The 25,958-nt window shown below is 42.6% G+C and overlaps 2 protein-coding genes across 10 annotated transcripts in view; one reads left to right on the plus strand and one right to left on the minus strand.

Annotated features, from left to right (window-relative positions):
- The window catches only part of LOC109899827 (cell division cycle and apoptosis regulator protein 1), a 47,494-nt gene extending 34,680 nt beyond the window's left edge, over positions 1-12,814 (minus strand). For 3 of the 8 annotated variants that reach the window (XM_020495401.1, XM_020495400.1, XM_020495399.1), the window contains exon 1: positions 867-951. The gene's annotated coding sequence lies outside the window, so the exon portion shown is untranslated. Of the gene's footprint in view, positions 1-866; positions 952-7,819; positions 7,943-8,080; positions 8,256-12,068; positions 12,693-12,725 lie in introns of those variants that run through there. The other 5 variants (XM_031835492.1, XM_031835489.1, XM_031835491.1 and 2 more) reach the window with 3 other exon arrangements.
- Positions 1-25,958, plus strand: LOC109899828 (transmembrane protein 150A). Of its 2 annotated transcripts, none has more exons than XM_020495403.2 (8): positions 1-121; positions 13,766-13,981; positions 18,114-18,161; positions 18,539-18,601; positions 18,917-18,984; positions 19,517-19,647; positions 23,695-23,872; positions 24,270-25,958. In XM_020495403.2, exons 1-8 carry the CDS (start codon positions 87-89, stop codon positions 24,455-24,457), a joined length of 927 nt encoding a protein of 308 aa, XP_020350992.1. In that variant the 5' UTR covers positions 1-86; the 3' UTR covers positions 24,458-25,958. The 2 variants fall into 2 exon arrangements, with proteins under 2 accessions (XP_020350992.1, XP_031691353.1); XM_031835493.1 differs by lacking the exon at positions 1-121 and adding an exon at positions 11,777-11,921.

The following is a 25,958-nucleotide window of genomic DNA, read 5'->3' on the forward strand; positions in this document are numbered from 1 at the left end:
GTCATGTGCTTCTAGTTCCGACCATGCAGTAAAATCAGTCACTGTGCTAAAAAGGCTGAATGGATTTCCAAGCCTGACATATTAAAATGATCCTAGCAATCAGGCCTTTCAAGTTATCGAGGTGAGAAAACATATTTTCATCATTCACGTTTCCTATTGTAAATGGGTGAGAAATCAACGGTGCATGTGGAGGATGCATACAATGTAATGTGGATGGAGAAGAAAATGCATTGTTTTACAATGAGTGTGTATCCTTTCCTACTAAATGTTTTCACTAATTAGTGACTTGACCTACATTGCACACTATGAATATGCCCATTGCGCATGATTTATGGCATTTTAAGGGGGGGGCGGGGGGGGGGGGGGGTCTTACAAAAGACAAAAGCTGTAGCTTTCAAATGATTTTTACTTTCTATTTTCTGAACAAACATTTTTTGGTGGGTACCTGTACCGTGCTCAAAACTACCGAGAGTTTCACAGGCCATCTAGCTAATGCACATGCTAGACAATTACAGATATCATCTACCTGGTTAGCCTTTAACTATAAATAGCCATAGGCTAACTAACAACATTTGCTGGGTTACCTTGCAAACGGAGATAAATAGCTAGATAGCTACCTAGTTTGCTATGATGATAGCTAGCTTTGATGATGACTCGTGGGTTTTGTTATCAAAGCAAAGACGACTAGTAACGTAGCTAACGTTAGCTATAACGAGGCCTAAGCAAGGCAACACACGACGCAGCTCTATAAAAGACAGCAAGGTTGATGGGCATTCCAATTTTGCGACAATAATTGCATTATGCAGTAAGGGAGCATCCAAAATGTTTATTACATTAACAGATAGAGGAAAAATATTGGCCTTTACCTCTGTCCTCTGTTCATTCGCCGGCGGAGATGGATCAAAAACTGTCGCCGCGCATGCGTAGATCAGGGGGCGCGCACGCGCGCTACATACTTTTCTTTGACGACAAAATAACAAGGTCGGTCAGGCAATCTGTGTAATCTTCAGAAAGTATTCATATCCCTTGATTTCCCAGGCAAAATGAGAAAAAAAATCCTGAAAATCACATTGTAGGATTATTTTATGAATTTATTTGCATATTATGGTGGAAAATAAGTATTTATTAAAAATCCTACAATGTGATTTTCTGGATTTTCTTTCTCGTTTTGTCTGTCATAGTTGTGTGTACCTATGATGAAAATTACAGGCCTCTCATCTTTTTAAGTGGGAGAACTTGCACAGTTGGTGGCTGACTAAATACTTTTTTGCCCCACTGTATATTTTTCAATGTATGAAGAGTGGTACTCAGTGATGTGTTGTGTTGGGCCCAAACATAACACTTTGTATTCAGGACATTTTTTGCACTTTAGTGCATGTTTTGGAATCTTTATTCTGTACAAGCTTCCTTCTTTTCACTCTGTCGTTTATGTTATTATTGTGGATTAACTACAATGTTGATCCATCCTCAGTTATGTCCTATCACTGCCATTCAATTATTTAACTGCTTTAAAGTCACCATTGGCTTCATGGTGAAATGACTGAGCGGTTTCCTTCCTCTCCGGCAACTAAGTTAGGAAGGATGCCTGCATCACTTTGTAGTGACCGGGTGTATTGATACACCATCCAAAGTGTAAATAATAATTTACCATGCTCAAAGGGATATTTATTGTCTGTTTTTTTTACCCATCTACCAATAGGTGCCCTTCTTTGTGAGACATTTTAAAACCTCCCTGGTCTTAGTGGTTGAATCTTTGTTTGAAATTCACTGCTTGACTGAGAGACCTTACAGATACTTGTATGTGTGGGGTACAGAGATGAGGTAGTCATTCAAATGTCATGTTAAACACTATTGCACACAGTAAGTCCATGCAACTTATTATGTGACTTGTTAAGCACATTTTTACTCCTGAACTTATTGCTATAACAAAGGGGTGTAACATTTTCTAAAAACATAATTCCACTTTGACATTATGGGGTATTTTGTGTAGTCCAGTGACACAATCTATATTTAATTCATTTTAAATTCAGGCTGTAATACAACAAAATGTGGAAAAAGTCAAGGGGTGTGAATTCTTTCTAACTACTGAAATTTGGTCAGGTCTATGTACAGGTGTAGTGTATTTTACGGTCATGACTCATGATACATGTAGGGAGTTATTACCGGTAACAAGGCTCATCTTCGACCAATGGCTAAATAGTCTAAAGACGAGCAATAAGTGCGACCCACACTGGGGGAAAGCTTGAAGTATCATTGCTGCTCTGTTAAACTTGGAGAAAATATTAAATACTGTGTGAGAAATAATAAATACATTATAATTATATGGAAAATATTTCAGTGTACAAAACATCTGCTCTTTCCATGACATAGACTGACCAGGTGAAAGGTATGATCCGTTATTGATGTCACTACCACTTCAACCAGTGGAGATGAAGGGGGGAAGACAGGTTAAAGGATTTTTAAGTGTTGAGACATTTAAGACATGGATTGTGTATTTGTGTCATTCAGAAGGTGAAAGGGCAAAACAAAATATTCAAGTGCCTTTGAATGGGGTATGGTAGTAGGTGCCATTCGCATGGGTTTGAGAGTATCAAGAACTGCAACGCTGCTGGGTTTTTCGCGCTCAAAAGTTTCCCGTCTGTATCAAGAATGGTCCACCACCCAAAGGACATCCAGGCTGTGTAAGAGGCGGCAGGTAGCCTAGTGGTTAGAGCGTTGGACTAGTTGGACAAGATCGAATCTCCGAGCCGATAAGGTAAAAATCTGTCGTTCTGCCCCTGAACAAGGCAGTTAACCCACTGTTCCTAGGCCGTCATTGAAAATAAGAATTTGTTCTTAACTGACTTGCCTAGTAAAATAAAAACATGTCAGAGAGCCATTTTGATTAGTACCCGTGCAGCTTCAGTTCTCCTCTGTGTGGGTTCATGACCTTCTAGGTGCATCTTGTGTGTGTTCTGTCAGTATCCCTCACTGTCCCTTTAAAAGCCATGAGGCAGTAGGGCACCAGTGTTATATTGCTCTACATGCACCTTAACACTATATCTACACTGTGGAATAATGATAGGAATTCACAGGAATATTTATTACATGTAACAAGGCATGCAGCTTGGAAGTATAGAGGTGGGAAAAAATAGATGCTGACCATCTCCTCACCATCACCACCTTGGTGCTCATGTTCCTAGTAGCCATTGTCACACTCCTTTTCCACCCAACCTAAATGCTTCAGCAGATTAGAATAATCTCAACCAGTACCATATGCTAGCCTGTTAAAGCACCAGCATCTCATCTAGCTAATGCTATAAGGTTGGAACTAAAACGCTTGCCCTGTGCACCCGGACACACCAGCCCTCATCCTTCTCCTGTGTCACCGTCTCCAAGAACAACCACTGCCTGATACTGTAAGTCAGTGTGGGAATGCAAAGAAAGAGACGCACACAATGGCCTCTGTCAATTCTCACTCTAACAGACTAAACTGGGGAGGGCAACGGCCATGTTATCATCGCCTGACCTCTGACCTCCGTATCCCAGCGGGCATTGGGGTTGGTCTGTCAAGGCCCAGTCTATACCTCAGTGTTTCATTTTTAGGGACTGTATACTTTTGTAAATAATGTACGCATAAAAAAGGTGTGTTAATCCTTTCTTTCTGTTTTTCCTTTGATAGTGGATGTGTAAATTATATGTTCATAATTAAGAGTAGATTTATTTGTATTTTTTTCCTCGTTTGGGAAAACAAAAAAACATTCAAATGGCGTAGGAACAGAAGGCAGACATTTTACGCACCCCAACCGATTTGTGTTTTTTTGTTTGTTTATCTGCGTTGTTTGTAACTTATTTGTTTTACAATTTTTGTACATAATGTTGCCGTTACCGTCTCTTATGACCGAAAATAACTTCTAGACATCAGGACTGCGATTACTCACCACGGACTAGCAGAATCCTTTTTCTTCTTTCACGACTCTGACGAGCCCGAGGCGGAAGATATACGACTCCCTCGGGGAACAGGCCCTGACCCCAGGGCTGGCGGTCTAAGGGCTGGCAGTCTATGTATTTTTGTAAACAACAGCTGGTGCACGATATCGAAGTCTCGAGCCATTGCTCGCCTGAGGTAGAGTTTCTCATGATAAGCTGCAGACCACATTACCTACCGAGAGATTTTGTCTATATGCTTTGTAGCTGTTTACATACCACCACAGTCAGAGGCTGGCAACCAACATATAATTGAATGAGCTGTATTCCACTATAAGCAAACAAGAAAATGCTCACCCAGAGGCGGCTCTCCTAGTAGCCGGGGACTTTAACGCAGGGAAACTTAAATCAGTTTTACCTAACTTCCTAATTTCCCAAATTCTTCCGAATTTCTAACATGTTAAATGTGCAACCAGAGGGAAAAGAACTCTGGACCACCTATACTCCACACACAGAGATGCATACAAAGCTCTCACTCGCCCTCCATTTGGCAAATTACAAGCAAAAATTAAAGCAGGAAGCACCAGTGACTAGATCAATAAAAAAGTTGTTAGATGAAGCAGATGCTAAGCTACAGGACTGTTTGCTAGCACAGACTGGAACATGTTCCGGGATTCCTCCAATGGCATTGAGGAGTACACCACATCTGTCATTGGCTTCATCAATAAGTGCATCGACGATATCGTCCCCACAGTGACCGTACGTACATACCCCAACCAAAAACCATGGATTCCAGGCAGCATCTGCACTGAGCTAAAGGCTAGAGCTTCCGCTTTCAAGGAGCGGGACTCTAACCCAGAAGCTTTAAGAAATCCCGCCATGCCCTCTGACGAACCATCAAACAGGCAAAGCATCAATGCAGGACTAAGATCCCGTACTACACCGGCTGTGACGCTCATTGGATATGACAGGGCCTGCAAACCATTACAGACTACAAAGGTAAGCACAGCCGAGAGCTGCCCAGTGACACGGGTCTACCGGACAAGCTAAAGTACTTCTATGCTCACTTCGAGGCAAATAAAACTGAAAACATGCATGAGAGCACCAGCTGTACAGGAAGACTGTGTGATCACACTCTCCTTAGACGATGTGAGTAAGACCTTTAGACAGGTCAACATTCACAAGGCCGCAGGGCCAGACGGATTACCAGGACGTGTACAGCGAGAATGCGCTGACCAACCAGCAAGTGTCTTCACTGACATTTTCAACCTCTCCCTCTCCCTGTTTCCGATGACAGAACAGTGGTAAGCCTGATCCCCGACCAACAATGAGACCGCCTATAGGCAGGAGGTCAGATACCTGGTCGTATGGTGCCAGGACAACAACCTCTCCCTCAATGTGAGCAAGACAAAGGAGCTGATTGTGGACTACAGGAAAAGGAGGGCAGAACGGGCCCCAATTCACATTAACGGGGCTGAAGTGGAGCGGGTCGAGAGCTTCAAGTTCCTTGGTGTCCACATCACCAACAAACTAACATTACAGTCACGAAGCAGGCATGACGAAGCCTATTCTCCCTCAGGAGACTGAAAAGATTTGGCATGGGTACTCAAATCCTCAAAAGGTTCTACAGCTGCACCATCGAGAGCATCCTGGCCGGTTGCATCACTGCCTGGTATGGCAACTGCTCAGCCTCCGACCGCAAGGCACTACAGAGGGTAGTGCGAACGGCCCAGTACATCACTGGGGCCAAGCTTCCTGCCATCCAGGACCTCTATACCAGGCAGTATCATAGGAAGGCCCTGAAAATTGTCCAAGACTCCAGCCACCCTATTCATAGACTGTTCTCTCTGCTACCACACGGCGAGCGGTACCGGAGCGCCAAGTCTAGGTCCAAGAGGCTTTTTTCCGCCTTTTTTCCGCCAGTCACGGCCGACTGGGACACAGCCCGGGATCGAACCTGGGTCTGTAGTGACGCCTCAAGGACTGTGATGCAGTGCCTTAGACCGCTGCACCACTCAGGAGGCCTAGCGGTGCCTTTTCTGTCCCCAGAAAATAGAAGTTCTTATTTAGTGTAAAATGTGGATTGCAAAAGGCTTTAAATATAATCTCAGGTGTCCTTTACAACAAATATGGATCTTGAAAGGGAATTTAATGCATTATAAACACTTTTTGTCAGTGGGTGTGGGAGTTTTTGCCATGTCCCAAGGTGTTATCAAGTCTTAAAATAATAACGTTTAACATTTTTCTTAATTATTTTAAAGTATCAATATTTTTTTTCTTCATGATTATTGTATTTATTATTATTTTATTTAAGATTTTCTGTGTGTCCCCGATACCACTTTCCACCCTGTTAATTTGTTGTAATTCTCTATTTAAGAAATCAACCCCTTCCTACAATATTCAGGAAGTGTCATCATTTCTTATGGGTAAAAAAAAGAAGAAGTGTGAAGCTAAATAAATAAACACTAAGTTTATCTATTTGTTCATGTTTCATGTTGTTAGTCTGTATGTTCCACTCATAAATTACACTGTTAGGCTAAATTATAGAGAGAAAAAAATTATACAATAGCTCAATCTTTCCACCGTGTTAGGTTTCACCTTGTTAGGATTATGCACCTAACAAATTGGAAAATGCACCCCAATGTTTACGTGCCTGAGCTTGATCAATATGTTTTTCTGAAAGTCAAACATGTCCTTTTCCTGAGAGAACACATACATTTGTGGCAGGGAGTGGTAATTGAAGGGAGATACCTTGCAGCCCGCTGGCTCCACCCCTGCGCCTTATATGGACTTCCTGCCCCAACGAGGCGAGCCTGTGGGTCATTAAGCCAGGGAATGCTTGGGGATAAAAGAGGATGCGGCAGAGAATGGGGAGGGAAGCGAGTGAAATGGCTGTGTGGTTACCCCACTGTGTACCGAACCGGTTTGGCTGAGGACCTGAGTTTTATAATTACCCCTGGAGAAACGGATTGTGGACTGTGAAATGGTTGGTGAATTCCCCCCTTTCCCCAGTGTGCAAAACTCCCAAATAAACTCCCCATTTGCATTCTAGTTGTGCTCTTTGTGTGTGTTTGGTTATTGAACTTGGTGACATGGAAAACCCACACCCTTGAAACTGCTACAATATACAAACATTTTTCCAAAAGATTTGAGGTCCAAATGGCACCGCATTGTAGGAATAACCCGGCTGGTCCTGGCATGGTTTGGAGACCTGTTCAGAAATCTTGCGCTCATGAATGTGCACTGTCAAAGGACACTGATAATGAAGTTGACTTCATAGCTTTTATTGGTAAGGTTATCAATACGACTCAGGTTGTGGAAAGCAGAAATGCCAGGTTGAAGGTTCTTGTGGAGACGGCAAAAGAGATATTGGGGGCATGAGATGTTAATGTTGAAATGGTTGTTGACATGCTGAACAATCCTAAGGGTGGAGTGTTTCAGCATGATATAGATCAGGGGGGTTGGGGAGTTTTTTGGTGGGAGGGGATGGGTGTGATAGAAGTTAAGGTATTTATTTTGATTTATTTTAATGGTAATACTGAATTGGTCAGATAATGATTGATCATATATTCCAGCACAAGCGATTGTTTGCAGACCGCTATGATATCGGAGAATTCCTTTTAGAGCATGTACTTCCATTTTGTAATCCTTGTTTTTGCTAGATTCGTGGGAATGACAACTTCCAGTTCTTCAGTGCGGTCAACTACATTTTTTAAATTCAGAAGCAAGGTTAGCCCTCCAAAATTACGGCCAATTACTGTGCACTGAAAATATTTATGTAGAATCAATAACAGTAATTTTCTCGCCACATTAATAGACAACAGCGCACAGAACACTTCTAGGTATTTTGAAATTGCAATGCTGAATATTATTCTCTCATCATAAACATTGCACTAGGGTAAGCAGTGTCTACCTGGTTTGCATGACATCGATACAACAGGCTGTTTATCTATAGGCATGGGGGCCGACAGTCTCCAAACTTGCGTTCCAACTCGGTGAAAACGTTTGCGTTGACATGATCCACTTCATCTTCCACCTAGAGAAACAAAACAAAAACAACAGCTATAACAGACATAAAAGCTTAATACTGTTCCCCTCCTCCCTCACTTTATCCTCATTCTGCCTCTCTATGGGTTTCTCCCTCCTTCTCACTTTCCTCTTCTCTGCCTCTCACCTGTTCCACGTCATCCACCTCCGGGTTATAGAACTGCAGCATGTTCTGGATGCCATTCTTCAGGGTGACAGTGGAGCTGGGGCAGCCGGTGCACGAGCCAACCGGATTCAGCTTCACCGTGCCATTCTCAAAGCCCTTAAAGATTATATCACCGCCATCCTCCATCACTGTGGGTCTGTGTGAAACGGGAGGGTTTAAGAAGGAGGGATGAAGAAGAGAGGTTTAAGAGGGGGGAGGGGATGGGAGAATTTGTACCGAGCTGTCCTTGAAGATGACATCACTATAGGCTTTATTTCATATCAACATCATTTCTATAATTTGTTTGTGGAACAACTTCAGTGCCCAAACAATCTGCCTGAGGGTGGTCTACAGAGATAGGTGGAATGGGCTGAGAGTAGCTGAGGGGTGGGGTTAAAAGTGCATGCTCTGTAATGATTATGACCGAAAACACTACAGATTCACTTCCGGTCACGTTTCAGGCTCCTGGCAGAGGCAACAAGGTTTCTGTATAAAATGTCCTGGGTAAAGTTCATGATGCGGTTGACCTTAAAGGTCGACAGCGAAATTACGTTGCCACGAGCAGCACCGCAGATATTGAGATGAGCAAGAAGCAAGACTTCGCTCTCACAGTCAGACAGTTTACATTGGTTGAATGACATGAAAATAGAGCTCCCTGGCTACGCACACCAGTTGGGGGTTTTGGGTCGAAAGAAAGATGCATATGGTGGTGGATCTTTGATGTTATGGGGTTATTTTCTTCCACTAGTCCTGGGGCCTTTTGTTTTTTTATGTAGTATATAAATATATATATATTTTTTAATCCCCAATTTCGTGACTACGATCTTGTCTCATGGCTGCAACTCCCCAACGGGCTCGGGAGAGGTTGAGTCATGCGCCCACAGAAACATGACCCTCCAAACCGCGCTTCTTAACACCATCCCACTTAACCCGGAAGCCAGCTGCACCAATGTGTCGGAGGAAACACTGAGTGTGCGCAGCGGTATAAGGCACTGCATCTCAGTGCGAGATGCGTTACTACAGACCCTGTTTCGATCCCGGGCTGTATCACAACCGTCCGTGATCGGAGTCCCATAGGGCGGCGCACAATTGGCCCAGCATCGTCCGGGTTAGGGGAGGGTTTGACCGGGGTAACCCGTCATTGTAAGTAAGAATTTGTTCTTAACTGACTTGCTTAGTTAAATAACGCTGGGCCAATTGTGTGCTGCCCAATGGGACTCCCGGTCGCAAACTGCGATGCAGTGCCTTAGACCACTGCGCCACTCGGGAAGCCCCTGGGGCCCTTAAGGTCAACGGCATCATGAACTTTACCCAGTACCAGGACATTTTAGCCAAAAACCTGGTTGCTGCTACCATTAGGCTGAAACTTGGCCTAAAAGTGGATCTTCCAGCAAAATAATAACCCCAAGCACATCAAAATCCACAAAACATTTCAATTGACCACAACATCAACAGTTTGCAATGGCAAGCCTAGTGAAAACCTTTGGTTTGAATTGAAGAGAGCAGTCCATAAGTGCAGATGAATGATATCAAGGATCTTGAAAAATTCTATATGGAGGAATAATCAAAGATCCTTCAATTATTATTGTTTTCTCTTTCTCTGAGCAGTTGTATCAGTACAAAATAATATCCAATTTTTTTGCATACAACAGACAATATTTTAATTATTTATTTTATACTGTCATTTTTGCTCATCTTTATCAACTTTTTCAAATCAATGACAAGGATTGTGCAAGTGCACAATTTGGGAGAATGTTGAAAATTTGGACATGGCCCATGAATTGAATCAGAAAATGTAAGTACAACAATGTGAGTACAACCCAGGGAATAACACATTAAAGCAATTCCACTTGTTTCCAACGTGATCCCCGATGGAATAAACACAATATAGACAAAACCAGAAAACAACAGTAATCCCTACAGTAAAAAAACAACCTGGTATTACACAGCATAGAATAAATACATTTAAAATAAGAGATAGTCAACCTATCCTATTCCCATCATTTGTTATCCCAGACTCTCAAAACATTATACATCAATAAATCTATTTTGCTATCAATACAACTGTAACCGCAATCATTTGAGCATATAGCTACAGGTAACTGCCAAAATAAAGGAAACCTCAACATAAAGTGCCTTAATAGGAAGTTGGGCCACCACAGGCCTCGACATAGATTCTACAAGTGTCTGGAACTCTATTGGAGGCATGTGACACCATTCTTCCACGAGAAATTCCCTCATTTGGTGCTTTGTTGATGGTGGTGGTAGAAAACGCTTTCTCAGGCGCCGCTCCAGAATCTCCCATAACTGTTCAATTTGGTTGAGATCTGGTGACACACACACACACCCTTTAATCCCACTATGCACCATTGAGACCCTTCTTTCAAAGGCACTGAGATCTCTTCTTCTAGCCATGGTAACCAAAATGATGGGCAACTGGGCATTGTTATACATGACCCTAAGCATGATGGGATGTTCATTTCTTAATTAACTCGGGAACCAGGGTGCGATGACACAAAAGCATAAAAAAGGCAAGTACATACCTACGTCTCCTGAGTACAAACCTTTGTCCAATCATTTTCTTCTCCTGAATACAAACGAAGTAAAATTACCTATAAATCTACTTGTGCTCTTGAGAACATCAGTCAGCAGTAGTGAGTGCTCTGAAGTCAAGCCAGACCAGGATGAAGTACCTGCAGCTACAGGTGTGGTAGACACTTCCAGTGTTTGCCATGGGAGTCCTGTCACAAATGATTTTGGACCGGTTGGAGTGAGATTTAAGGAAAAAGTGGATTCCTGCTTTTCGGCCAAACTGTACATTGATCCAGGCACGGTAAAGGACAAGCTGCGAGCGGTTACATCTTTGAAAGTTTAGAGAAGTGGAATTGTTGAGATTTGTTCTGTATCCTCTGCCCAGAGGCAGCGGGCGCAGTGCATCACACATCTCGTGGCTCAACCTGTGTTGTGCTCAAAGGGGTGACTGGTGGGTAGCGTTGAGGTGGATCAAATGAAAAAGAATATCCCTGGTGTTTGTGACACCCACCTTTTGGTAAGATGTAGACCCAGTGGCAATGCAACTGAGAATATCCTGTCTGTCTTGTTGAACAGAGTCTCTACCTGAGAAGGTCAGGTTACGTTATATTTGCTATTCTGTGAGGGCCTATGTTCCAAACACTTTAGTGTTCCATGCTTTAGGTGTCAAGGATTCAGACATGTTGCAGCAGTGTGTAGAAAGGAGATCCCACAATGTGAGAAATGTGCAGAAGGGCATAGTCAATGGGAGTGTAAAGTTGGGTTACAAAAAGCACTGTGTCAACTGCGGGGGCGCCCATGCAGTTGGAGATCCGAAGTGCCCTGTGAGAGAGAGACCGGTTGAGTGGGGCAGAAAGTTTCCTATGAGGCAGTGAAGAGACTAGAGGACAGCCCAAAGGTGAGATAATCAACTGGGAGTTCCCCAGTGAGTAGGTCTGAAGAAAGACCCAGAGAGGATGAATTTTTCAGTCAACTGCACTGCACTGCACTGTTGGACTGCAAATCACAGAACATAGATGTGGTAGTCGCATCGGCAGAAAAATATTTGGGTGAGAGATTGTAGTGCAGAAGATCTACAAGGAGTTTTGAGAAAAGGGGTTAGATGGTGGTGCAATTTAAGAGTTTCCCCTCCCACTTTTTTGGGGGGGACCAAAATGTGCAATCTGCACTCCGACGTGAGAAATGCAGAAATATGCAACACAGCGTCTAGTCTGCCAGAAATTCACACGAAGAACTCCGGAACCACACCTGTGTGGAAGCACCTGCTTTCAATATACTTTGCATCCAAAATGTACGCAAGTGTTTCCTTTATTTTGGCAGTTACATGTAGTTCCACTTGTAGGCCTACTCTGTATATACTACAGAAAACATGACAACTGTAGCCTTTGAATGTGGTTATTCTAGTTAGTAAATGCGATCAGAAAGGACGGTTTCTCACCTGAAAACTGAGACGTTTTCGGAAGTTCTGGCCAATGTGTATTGTGTGTGGAACTGGTTTCTCGTTTTAATTGTAAACCTTTAACAGACAGTTATGTCAGGTCATGTCTTTAGATGGTCGGACATTCAACAGAGTGGGTTTATCCTTACAAACCCAATCTGTTGGATGAATGTCCGATGGTCTTGAAACATTAACTTGAGACTGTCAAAAAGCAAAGAAACCACAAAGCAGCTAACGTTAGCTACCTATGGTTGTGCAGTGACACTGACTAAGCTAGGGAATGCCTCAATGACCAGACTGCAGAACAAAACGGAATGATTTTTAGCTACCTAGCTAACGTCGTTAGCTACGTCACTCAATCAAGTTGCTGCTGATGACGGGTTTAACGTTAGCTACATAACCGAAGAAGACCCAGGCAAACAGATTTATTGTTATACTTCTTGGCCCATCGTGATTGTTGGCTGAACTTTATCATTAATACATTTAGGGAAATTTCAGCTGCGCAACATGAGGATGGGATTAGGCTAGGACCTGGTTTGACATCGACGATGTGGCAGTTAGGGTTTAGCTACTGAGTTGAAATCACAGCAAGACTTTCATTAAGTTGGTATACCCAAGTAGAACTCTTAATTTCATAGAAAATGTTTAAACTCAAACCTAAAATGTGCTGTATTTCGTGACCGAATCAACTGTAGAAAACTCGATTTTAAGCGGGCCGCCATGATTTTATTTGTTTTGAAAATGAGGACTCCAGACAGCTGGCTTGACATATCCTGTTTAAAATTGATTCCAATTGCTCCACTGTTCATTAATCGTACGTTTACTAAGTAAATAGTCATAGTCATTACAATAAATAAACATAAATTCAACCTATATAGCTAGCTAGATACATTTATAGAAAGTACGAATATTGGCATCTGAACAGCCAGCTACTATTGAGATTAATTAACTGTTGGTTCTGCAGACTATGCAATGATAAACATAAATCAGAATTCTTGCATGTAATGTATTGGGATTTTGTTGCTGGTACTAAAGAAAAATATAGGTATTTAATGTAAATGATCACTGAAGTGGGAATATGTGTGATAAGCTACATAAATAATAATCTCTAAATTTGGTATGCATTTTGTCAAATTTGCCACTATAGTTTCCGGAATTTGCAAAAAGATGTTAAACACAGGAATGACAAGACATGCATTCAATGCAGAACTTCGACAGCCCATTTACTACAAAGCTGCAGTCAATCTCATAATTTACCATAGCATAAAGTTTGATTTCTGGACAACTTTAATAACACATATTTTTTAACTAATCTGAAAGTTATAGTTTACAGTTCAGTAAAGGAATCTAAGAAACGTATAGTTGGCTAGAGTTCCACACTGCCCCTGGGGAACTAGAGTTTGACCGCTATGCAGTCTACAGTGTGTGCTATGTAATTTAAAACAAACAGGGAGATAGCGTCGAGAGGGCCCACCCCATGTTTCCTCACGTCTGTCCTCTGACAGGACAAGGTGGTACTCCCTTCCAAAAGGAGTGGCAATATTGGTTAGAACTTTAGTTTCCTCTGCTGCTCTCAAATGGCAGGAATGTTGCCTGGGTGGTGGAAGGTACACAGACAAACTGGTACTACGTCAATCTGCTGGATATACTTGAATGATCTAGTTTGGTAACAGGACATACTTATTGGGATTCTACAGTTACGATGAGGCGTCAGGTGTATGGGTGACTGACTCTGCTGTGGGGGAATCTAGAGGCAGAAATCTTCAAAGTGCCAGAAAGACAGACCGTGTCTGGACCCAGGTCGTCACTACTGTACTTCTGCTGCTGCTCTCACTAAACTACCAAGACATGGTCATCTGGAGTCTACTCCCCATCTCCCTCTCCTTGGTGTCTCTCATTGGCACATGGGTGACGTAAGTTATATTTATATTTTCTTCTAATGTTTTATAAGATAATAATAACATGTTCTTGAGTTTATTGACTTAGATTTCTCTTCAGCCTGGTCTCATAGACTAGATGTAATTTAGTAAACGTAAATCCGGGACACTCAAATTAGTATGTTACGTTATACTGAGTGTACAAAACATGAGGAACTCTTTCCATGACATAGACTTACCAGGTGAATTCAGGTGAGAGCTATGATCCTTTATTGATGTCACTTGTTAAATCCACTTCAATCAGTGTAGATGAAGGGGAGGAAACAGGTGACATGGACTGTATATCAAATCAAGTCAAACTTTATTTGTCACATGCGTCGAATACAACAAGTGCAGACTTTAGCCCTTAACCAACAGTACAGTTCAAGAAGAGTTAAGAAAATATTTACCAAGTAGACTAAAATAAAAAGTAATAATAAAAAAGTAACACAATAAGAATAACAATAACGAGGCTATATACAAGGGGCACCGGTAGTGAGTCAGTGTGTGGGGTACAGGTTAGTTGAGGTAATCTGTACATGTAGGTGGGGGTGAAGTAACTAAGCATAGTTGTCTGGTGGCGATTTTATTAAATGTTCAGCAGTCTTATGGCTTGGGGGTAGAAGGTCTTGAGGAGCCTCTTGGTCCTAGACTTGGTGCTCTGGCACCGCTTGCCATGCAGAGGCAGAGAAAACAGTCTATAACTTGGGTGACTGGAGTCGCTGACAATTTTATGGGCTTTCCTCTGACACCACCTATTATATAGGTCCTTGATGGCAGGAAGCTTGGCTCCAGTGATGTACTGGGCCGTTTGCACTACCCTCTGTAGTGCCTTACGGTCAAATGCCGAGCAGTTGCCATACCAGGCGGTGATGCAAGCGGTCAGGATGCTCTCGATGGTGCAGCTGTAGAACCTTTTTGAGGATCTGGGGACCCATGCCAAATCTTTTCAGTCTCCTGAGGGGGAAAAGGTTTTGTTGTGCCTTCTTCATGACTGTCTTGGTATGTTTGGACCATGATAGTTTGTTGGTGATGTGGACACCAAGGAACTTGAAACTCTCGACCCGCTCCACTACAGCCCCGTTGATGTTAATGGGGGCCTGTTCGGCCCGCCTTTTCCTGTAGTCCACAATCAGCTCCTTAGTCTTGCTCACATTGACGGAGAGGTTGTTGTCCTGGCACCATGCAGTCGTGGGTGAACAAGGAGTACAGGAGGGGACTAAGTACACATCCCCGAGGGGCCCCAGTGTTAAGGATCAGCGTGGCAGATGTGTTGATACCTACCCTCACCAGCTGGGGGCGGCCCATCAGGAAGTCCAGGATCCAGTTGCAGAGGGAGGTGTTTAGTCCCAGGATCCTTAGCTTAGTGATGAGCTTTGAGGATACTATGGTGTTGAATGCTGAGCTGTAGTCAATGAATAGCATTCTCGCATAGGTGTTCCTTTTGCCCAGTTGGGAAAGGGCAGTGTGGAGTGCAATAGAGATTGCATCATCTGTGGATCTGTTTGGGCGGTATGCAAATTGGAGTGGGTCTAGGGTTTCTGAGATAATGGTGTTGTTGTAAGCCATTACCAGCCTTTCAAAGCACCTCATGGCTACAGACATGAGTGCTACGGGTCTGTAGTCATTAATGCAGGTTGCCTTAGTGTTCTTGGGCACAGGGACATGTTGAAAATGTCAGTAAAGACACCTGCCAGTTGGTCAGCACATGCCCGGAGCACACGTCCTGGTAATCCGTCTGGCCCCGCGGCCTTGTGAATGTTGACCTGTTTAAAGGTCTTACTCACATCGGCTACGTAGAGCGTGATCACACATTTGTCCGGAACAGCTGATGCTCTCAGGCATGCCTCAGTGTTGCTTGCCTCGAAGCGAGCATAGAAGTGATTTAGCTCGTCTGGTAGGCTCGTGTCATTGGGCAGCTCACGGCTGTGCTTCCCTTTGTAGTCTGTAATAGTTTGCAAGCCCTGCCATATAAGACGAGAGTCGGAGCCGGTGTAGTACGATTCAATTTTAGCCCTGTTTTGACGCTTTGCCTGTTTAATGGTTTGACGGAGGGCATAGCAGGATTTCTTATAAGCTTCCGGGTTAGAGTCACACACCTTGAAAGCGGCAGCTCTACCCTTTAGCTCAGTGCAAATGTTGCCTGTAATCCATGGCTTCTGGTTGAGGTATGCATGTACAGTTATTGTGGGGACTACGTCATCGATGCACTTATTGATGAAGCCAGTGACTGATGTGGTGTACTCCTATGCCATCGGAAGAATCCCGGAACATATTCCAGTCTGTGATAGCAAAACAGTCCTGTAGTTTAGCATCTGCTTCATCTGACCGAGTCACTGGTGCTTCCTGCTTTAATTTTTGCTTGGAATCAGGAGGATAGAATTATGGTCAGATTTGCTAAATGGAGGGCGAGGGAGAGCTTTGTACGTGTGTGTGTGGAGTAAAGGTGGTTTAGAGTTTTTCCCTCTGGTTGCACATTTAACATGCTGATAGAAATTGGGTAAAACTGATTTAAGTTTCCCTGCATTAAAGTCCCCAGCCACTAGGAGTGCCGCCTCTGGATCAGTTGTGGCAGCTTTGCGTGATGTATTGTTGTCTTTACCGTCTTGCCCTTTGTGGTGTTGTCTGTGCCCGATAATGTTTGTAACCTGTTTTGTACTGCTCCCATGTTGTGCTGCTGCCATGTTGTGCCCATCCCCCGTCCCCGCAGGAGGCCTTTTGTTTGGCCATCAATATAAATTAGCATTAGTTCTTAACTGACTTGCCTAGTTAAATAAATAAAATGTTGCTTAGTGGCTAGGGCCGACCCTCAACAAAACTTTCCAGAAAGAAAGTCCCATGCTGATACTAAATATTTTTATTCAGTTGAGTTATCGTTTAAGATACCTGTAGAGCCAGAGCCACCACCTTACACCCCACCTCACAACGTGCAAAATATAAACCAATTGTTTCACTGATTCATACATTGTGAGACATTTTATTTAACCTTCATGCTAATAATATTCTAATGACCTCCAACTGTGTACTCTTGCTTAGTCACACTCATCAGTTCCTGGTTACCCATTGTACCTCTCAAGATTATCAGTGTTTTATTATGCGAGCGTACTGTATATCATATTGTAAGTTGAGGGTGTGAGTACAAGTGGATGGATGACTTTTCTGTAGGAGCAAAGCCTAGATGGAGACGGATAACTATTTAGCAGCTTTAAAGGTCAAACCACATTGAATACCATCAGCAACCACACTAGAACTGACTGTCACTTTCTGTTTCAATAAAGCATATAAAGCATACAATTAATGCATTGGCCAATAAGAAAACAGGTAATTAGTTACTACGTAAAGAATTAGGTAAACAGTTATTTCCTAAAAGACCGATTCACCACATGTACTGTAAGCAATGTGTATGAAGGTAGGCTAGTTGAGAACAAGTTCTCATTTACAACTGAGACCTGGCCAAGATAAAGCATAGCAGTGTGAACAGACAACACAGAGTTACACATGGAGTAAACAATTAACAAGTCAATAACACAGTAGAAAAAAAAGAGTCTATATACATTGTGTGCAAAAGGCATGAGGAGGTAGGCGAATAATTACAATTTTGCAGATTAACACTGGAGTGATAAATGATCAGATGGTCATGTACAGGTAGAGATACTGGTGAGCAAAAGAGCAGAAAAGTAAATAAATATAAACAATATGGGGATGAGGTAGGTAAATTGGGTGGGCTATTTACCGATAGACTATGTACAGCTGCAGCGATCGGTTAGCTGCTCAGATAGCAGATGTTTGAAGTTGGTGAGGGAAATAAAAGTCTCCAACTTCAGCGATTTTTGCAATTCGTTCCAGTCACAGGCAGTAGAGAACTGTAACGAAAGGCGGCCAAATGAGGTGTTGGCTTTAGGGATGATCAGTGAGATACACCTGCTGGAGCGCGTGCTACGGGTGGGTGTTGCCATCGTGACCAGTGAACTGAGATAAGGCGGAGCTTTATGAGCTTTAAATAATTATGCTCATAAAATAATTATTACAATATTAGTACAATATTATACATTGAAAAAACATACACCCTAACATAGATAATTAGGCACTTCAATCATATCAAATGGGTGTGTTTGTTTTGTTGTTTCAGGTATGGCCTGGCATACAGCTATGACCATGTGTGTTCCCTCAACAACTGGTACGTTGTGCTCTGTCTGTGAGAATTCCTACAGACCATTGTGAATGGTTATCTCAGCCAATTCTATGTCAATGAAATACATTGCTTTAATGTAATACAAGCATATTTATGAAGCAGTATTGTTCAACACAAGTCCTGGAGATTGACAGGGTGTCCAGTCTTTTCGTTTTATCCCAGCACCAACACACCTGATTAAATTAGTCCACTAATAATCAACTTGATTAGTTGAATCAGGTGTGTTGCTGCTATTGGGTTGGAACAAACGCCTGCACACCCTGTAGCCCTCCAAGACCAAGGGTGAAAACCACTGCATACTGTATACACACTATACATAAAAGGAAGGTCTGTAACCATGATTATTTCCCCTCTGTCTTCAGGGCCCCCGGGAACCCCTGCGGAAACAATACAACTGTGGCATGTTGTCAAGTTCCCACAATAAGGTAACCATATACCACTATACCAAGGCTGGGGTCAACTAACAGAATTTAATCTCAGTGAAGAAAGTGAAGAAAATAATTGAAATTACTGTAAAATATTAATACAAATACTTACTGAACATACATTTTTTGAAACAGACTTTCATTTTTAAGTTTTGAATTCAACATTGAATTAGAATTTGAACTTGAACTCTTCCATTCACATCAGAACACTTAGTCAGCTTTTTAACAGACATTCTTAGAATGTTTTCTGTCACTGGGGAATTTGAGTATTGTTTGAAATAATTGTTTCTTACACATGCTTTGGCCTTGTTGCAGCACGAGTGGAACAAGCTCACCAGAAAACTCTTTGTTCACAGCCACCATCAATGCTGCTTCATTTCTGTGTAAGATTACCTCTGTGACTGTGCAGATTACCCACTCTATACATACACAAGTCAACCTGGATCTCTATGCATATTTAGGGCCCTGTGTTTTGGATTATCATGTCACATGACCTGGATTTTAACCTTTATTTAAAGCTTTTTCATCATACTGTCCCCTTTTTTTATATATCAGATGGTCCAGCACCATCCTCAGACAATTGCTTATATTTTTTGTTGAATTCTTGTTTCTGGAAAAGGCTTAAAATGAAGGTTCAAATCCAGGTCATATGACATGATTAACCAAAGCACAGGGCCCTAGTCATATTTCATATCAAATGTGTTGCTTGTCCTGCTAGAGAATTTTTTTTTCCAGAAAGAAAAGTTATTACGAGTTGATTGTCATTGTTGTGTTATTGAATAATAATCATATAATCACATGGTTTTAGATCAGATGGGATGTTGCACCGATTGTATAAACATCTTATGAACATTTGATCAAATATACTGTTATAGATGCATTATAATATCAATATTTTTACTCTCTCCTCCTTAGTTATGGTGTTCTGTATCTTCCACCATGCTCACATCATGGAGAGGAACAGTGTCCACTCCATGCTCAGTAGAATCGCCCTGGTGTTTGGTGGAGTGGCAGCCGTCGGGGCCTTCGTGGCTGGGAACTGCAATGTTAGTACTTCATGTATTACAAACAGTAAATATAATATATGCCATTTAGTAGACACTTTTATCCAAAGTGACTTACAGGCGACTTAGGCCTGTGCGGCTGGCTACACTGTACACAACGATGCAGAGAAGAAAAAATAAAATAATGGAGCTATATACAGGGAGGACCAAAAACCAGTTCAAGTTGCAGGGGTATGAGGTATTTGAAGTAGATATGTACAGTTATCATCTATCCTAAGTGACTAGTCATCAGGATAGATGATAATAATAAGAATAAAATAAAGAACAAAGTACAGCAGCACATGAGTGCAAAAGTGTGTGTGTGTGTTTGTGGTGTCGGTATGTGTGTTTGTGGTGTCGGTATGTGTGTTTGTGGTGTCGGTATGTGTGTTTGTGGTGTCAGTATGTGTGTTTGTGGTGTCGGTATGTGTGTTTGTGGTGTCGGTATGTGTGTTTGTGGTGTCGGTATGTGTGTTTGTGGTGTCGGTATGTGTGTTTGTGGTGTCGGTATGTGTGTTTGTGGTGTCGGTATGTGTGTTTGTGGTGTCGGTATGTGTGTTTGTGGTGTCGGTATGTGTGTTTGTGGTATCGGTATGTGTCTTTGTCAGTGGAGGCTGGTGGGAGGAGCTATAGGAGGATGGGCTCATTGTAGTGGTTGGAATGAGTATGTGAGTGAGTATGCATATGTAGTGTATGTGAATGTGTGGGGGTTTTATGTGAGTGGTAGTGTGTGTGTGTATGTACACCACCCTGTTCACAAAAATGGTTTGCTCCTACAGACATTGAGTCACGTCGATGTGGCATGCTATATAAAGCAGGCAGACAAATATTGAGGCATTCAGTTACAGTTCGATTGAATGTTGGAATGGGCAAAACGAGTGACCTAAGCGACATTCAGCATGGTATGATCGTCGATGCCAGGCTCGCCGGTTCCAGTATCTCAGAAACGGCTGGCCTTCTGGGCTTTTCAGGCACGACAATGTCTAGGGTTGACAGAGAACTGTGGGACAAATGAAAAACATCCAGTCGCCGGCAGTCCTGTGGGCGAAAGGAGCTTGTTGATAAGAGGTCGAAGGAGAATGGCAAGAATCATTCAAGCTAACAGGCGGGTCATAACCAGGCAAATAACGGCGCAATACAACAGTGGTGTGCAGAACGGCATCTCGGAATGCACAACTCATCGGTCCTTGTCACGGATGGGCTATTGCAGCAGACGACCACACCAGATTCCACTCCTATCAGCTGTCAACACCCCAATTGTGTTTGTACATTGCCTCAGACAATTGAGCAAGTGTGAAGAGACCGCAGAAGAAGCTCCAGTGGGCACACCAACACTGGACAATTGTGGAAAAACATTGCCTGGTCCGACAAATCCCAGTTCATGTTGCGTCATGCTGATGGCAGTCAGGATTTGGGGTAAGCAGCATGAGTCTGTGGACCCATCTTGCCTGGTGTCAACGGTATAGACTGGTGGCAGTGGTGTAATGATGTGGGGAATGTTGTTCTGGCACCCGTTAGGGCTCTTGATACCAATAGAGCAACGTTTCCATGCCCAGAAGAATTCAGGCTGTCCTGGGGGCAAAGGGGGTCCGACCCGGTACTAAATGGATGCACCTAATAAACTGGACACTGAGTGTATAGTCTTGTGAGTGTGCATAGAGTCAGTGCAAGATAGGGTCAGTGCATATCATCCGGTCTATGGCTTGGGTGGTTGGAGTCTTGGCAATTTTTCTGGCTTTCCTCTGACACCGCCTGATACAGAGTATAGAGGTTGTGGATGGCAGGGAGGTCGGCCCCAGTGATGTACTGGGCTGTCGGCACCAGTGCCACCCTCTATAGCACTTTGCGGTCGAGGAAGGTGCATTTGCCATACCAAGCGGTGATGCAGCCAGTTCCCATGGTCAGACGTTGCATGCATCAACCAATGGTTGTGTGCCATGTCATCGACTGTGTCATCGTCTGACAGATTGAGGGGATTCGATTAATCTGGTTCGGGTACCCGGGTAGGCCTGTTTTGCACCATTCGTTTTGGAACCAGGCTAACTCCCGGGTGTGAGCCAGGTGCCACATTCAAAGCCCAAGGCGAAGTTGGCTCAAAACAAAAGTGATGTAATAATGAGTAGGATTCTGTGTTTTCACATGCAAAAGTGAAAAAACGCTTAATCTGCCCAAATTCAAACATACTGTATATTTTATGGAAAAGAGGTGATGTATGTTTCTGGACGATACACCATGCTGACAACATGACAGTGTGGCATAGATTACTGAGAAGGGAGCTCCTCCCTCACCGCTTTTGCAGGCCATAGACTGGTGTGTGCCCTGCGGCTCAGCATAATCCAATCCGCCCATTGCTAGAATTTATGATGTGGTTAGCTGATACTTAAAATAACTATCCAGGCATTGTAAGATCTGGCATGCATCAGCAACACCTGGGCAGAGGAATACACAAAGTCTGTATAGGCCAAAAAATGGGAGATGTCGTGACCTGTGCCCTTAAGGTCGTACTGCCTTAGTTAGCGACCGGGAATCATACATACACCTATGAAGTTGAACGGTACAACCTTTCCGTTTGTCTCTAGAGCTGCCACAAAGACACATTCAGAACAGAGAGGAAAAGGCAAAGCGAGAGGGTTTACTCCGCCCAAAATCTGTCCACGTTAAGCAGATCATTAATTATACTAAACAAAACTACAAACGTAATATGCAATAATGTATTTTACTGAGTTACAGTTCATATAAGGAAATCAGTCCATTTAAATAAATTCATTAGGCCCTAATCTATGGATTTCATATGACTGGGCAAGGGCGCAGCCATGGGTGGGCCTGGGAGGGCATAGACCCACCCACCTGGGAGCCAAGCCCAGCCGATCAGAATGAGCTTTTCTCCACAAATGGCTTTATTACAGAGAGAAATATGCCCCAGCATCCACTCAGACGATCCAGAAGGTGAAGATGCCGGATGTGGGTTCTGGGCTGACATGGTTACACATGATCTGCGGTTGTGAGGCCAGTTGGATGTACTGACAAATTCTTTAAAATGACGTTGGAGTGGCTTATGATAGAAAAATGAACATTAAATTCTCGGGCAACAGCTCTGGTGGACATTCCTGCAGTCAGCATGCCAATTACACGCTTCCTCAAAACTTGAGACTTCTGTGGTATTGTCTTGTGTGACAAAACTGCACATTTTAGAGTGGCTTTTTATTGCCCCCCCCCCCCCCCCCCCCCCCCCCCCAGCAGAAGGTGCACCTGTGTAATGATCATGCAGTTTAATCAGCTTCTTGATATGCCACACCTGTCAAGTGGATTGATTATTTTGGCAAAGGAGAAATGCTTACTAACAGGGATGTAAAGAAATTTGTGGTCCAAATTTGAAAAAGCTTTTTGTGCATATGGAATATTTCTGGGCTCTTTTATTTCAGCTCATTAAACATTGGACCAACACTTTACATGTTACGTTTATATTTTTGTTCAGTATATTAAGCAAGTAAGGAGTTTTTGTATAAGGGCAATGAGTGTCAAATTTAGTCAAGATGAAAATGTGTTGCTATTTTCATACGTGAGGCTTATTTGATCTAATACAAGTTTCATTATGCTTAGGTTGTTACTAGTGTACTGATATAAGTGTGATGCACGTGACATCCTAGCAACTTTGAGAAAAAACACTTATCGGAGTTGTCCCTGTTGAAATTCAGGACGGTCTATGCATATTCATGAGGCTAGCATAGCATCTCACTTTCCATTGAATATAGGCGGTTGACATCAACACCTCTCACCAAATATTACAAAAAAGTATTAAAATAACGAGATGTATCCACCAATCCAAAGAGAGGAAGAGGCAGGAGCTTGACAGCAGAGGTTCCTAGAATGTTCTCTGTAACACAAACATATCCATCATTGAGGAATTGGAGTATTGTGTGGCATAATGGTTTCTTAGAAGTGCTTTGGCTTTGTCATTTGCAGCTAGAATAGTTAAATGGAACCTTGTCTTAAGCCTCTCCTCTATCCAAGGTACCTAATACTAACTGTAACCTGTCCTCTCTCCTCCAGCCCAGGTACCTAACACTGGCCCATTACCTGGGGGCTGCGGTAAGCTTCCTGTGTATCTGTTTCTACAGCCTGCTCCTCACGGTGCTCACAGGGAAGTGTGTTCTGACCCGGATGGAGTGGTTCCTCTACCCAGTACGGGTCATGTCTACTGCGGTCCAAATCATTGTCACTATTGGCTGTATCCTTTCACTTGCTCTGATGAACACTATAAGTCTTACCCCTGAACCCTGACCGTATAACCCCTGAACCTATTAAATTCTGCTGGGTGTGCATACACTCAGGAGAATTATAGAGACGACACAATGCAAGAGTAAATCTATAAGAATAGGAGTGTCCTCTTCCATACGTCTTCAACTTTGCAAACACTCACAGGCCCAGAAAGGCACAGGACGTTCTAGGTAGTAGTGGTATTCGATAACAACAAGATACCGTCCAGAACATTGACAGTGAGGTTGCCTATCTGTGTGTTTCGTCTGTTTACTGATGAGTAATGTTTGAACATCTTTGACGTTCCTTTGAACATATGCATAGGGTTACTATTAACAACTACAGTTCTCCCTCCTTGACCTCGACAGATGCAATCTTGTTTGTACAGGAGGAATACATGTACAAGCACTCAGCGGCCGTGTTTGAGTGGATACTGAGCGTCAACCTGGAGCTGTTTGAGCTCAGCTTCGCTGTTGAGTTCTGTTTCTTCTCCTCCTCCATGTTGTGTACACTGCTGGGGAAGAAAGATGAGGAGAAGCCTATCCTTCTGGCCTGAGAAGATGAGATGCTACTGGGCTGGGGGACCTACTGTAAGAGACACTTGGGTCATGTGATGCATGAAATGGAAGAAAACGTTCCAAAATGGAGAGACCAGCTGGACTTGTCCATAAAGTGTCGGTTAAAAAAAATTTCACGTTGTGCCCTAATGAAATACCCCAGTAGTTTACAAACTTTTCTATGTTGTGACTGATCTAAAGCTTATGGAATTGGACCAACCAAGTAAAGGGAACAATTGTTTGTAACCGGTTCTGGCTGCGACCAAAAAATGAATCAGCTGAATCGTCCACGACCCACCGTTTGGGGAAACACTGACCTAGTGGCATCAAAGATGGGGATCAAACATAACCTTTGATCTCATTCTCAGACCAAGTCTTATTATTGAGGATGGTTTTTAATTTTTTAAATCAGGGCTGAAATCATTTTTCTTATGCAAGCCCCTAAATACAAAATGAAAGATGAGTTATTTGGGTCACAACAAATCTAAGTATTTCTGAAAGCTTTGGAAAAGTAAAACTGTCCATCCTACAACTTTCATAGCCACTGATGGACCAATACCAGGACACCTTAGCATTTGCGTAGTAGTCACTGTAAGTACTAAAATCATCATTTCCATTCTCATGTTCTGAATTGATCAAGGTGAAATTTCCTATTTTATGGGCCATGGAGAATTGTGAACGATGTTATTCTTTCAATGTTTTGTCTATATGTCTAAAACGTAAAGTCTTCGGGGCATTACTATGCCAGGCAACAACAGAAGTTGTATAAAATATGTAACTGTCTGCAAAGTGAAGTATTGAGGTGTAATGTTGTGATGGACTCTGAGGCCAGTAATCTCTCGACAGCTTTAACATTCAAATGATGATCAAGTCATTTGGTTATTGGTGTGGAGATTAGAAGCCAGTGATGATTCTAAACCTTTGTGATAGAACAGGTGATGTAATGTGAAGGAGGCAGGAAATTCAGGCAGGTGTCTGTCTTTTGTGATAGATCATTCTGGAAAGCTTTTTGATGGCAGAACAGCTGGTTGTACAAGTTTTACTGCATACATGGCAGATGAGAGAAGAACCAGAACAAAAGCAATCCTTCATCCAGAAACAATCTAACTGATTGTTATGTTATGAACAGAACAAATTTCTTAGCAAGGCATAATACTTTGTATTTGTTCCTTTCTTCTTATGTATCGGTCTCATTTTCTACTGCTTTTCTAGTGTTCCTATTCAGGCATTTATGCAACGATGATTCAGACTTGTTTACAACAACAATATATCATGGACTATATAGTTACATCTTAACCAAGTGGTACATAAATAAATAAATATATAACGAAATAGTGACAAACTGATGTTTACTAAGGGTAGAAATAAATAAAAGCATTTAGCCTAATTCAGTATGAAAATATCAACTTGGAAGGTTTCCTTAAAAGGCTCTTAATTTTTGGAGGCATTTCTTTTGCCAAGCGTAATTGAGTAATAAAACGTGTGTAAGATCAAATGTAA

The sequence above is a fragment of the Oncorhynchus kisutch genome, linkage group LG11 (assembly GCF_002021735.2).
Source record: "Oncorhynchus kisutch isolate 150728-3 linkage group LG11, Okis_V2, whole genome shotgun sequence".
Classification (NCBI taxonomy): domain Eukaryota; kingdom Metazoa; phylum Chordata; class Actinopteri; order Salmoniformes; family Salmonidae; genus Oncorhynchus; species Oncorhynchus kisutch.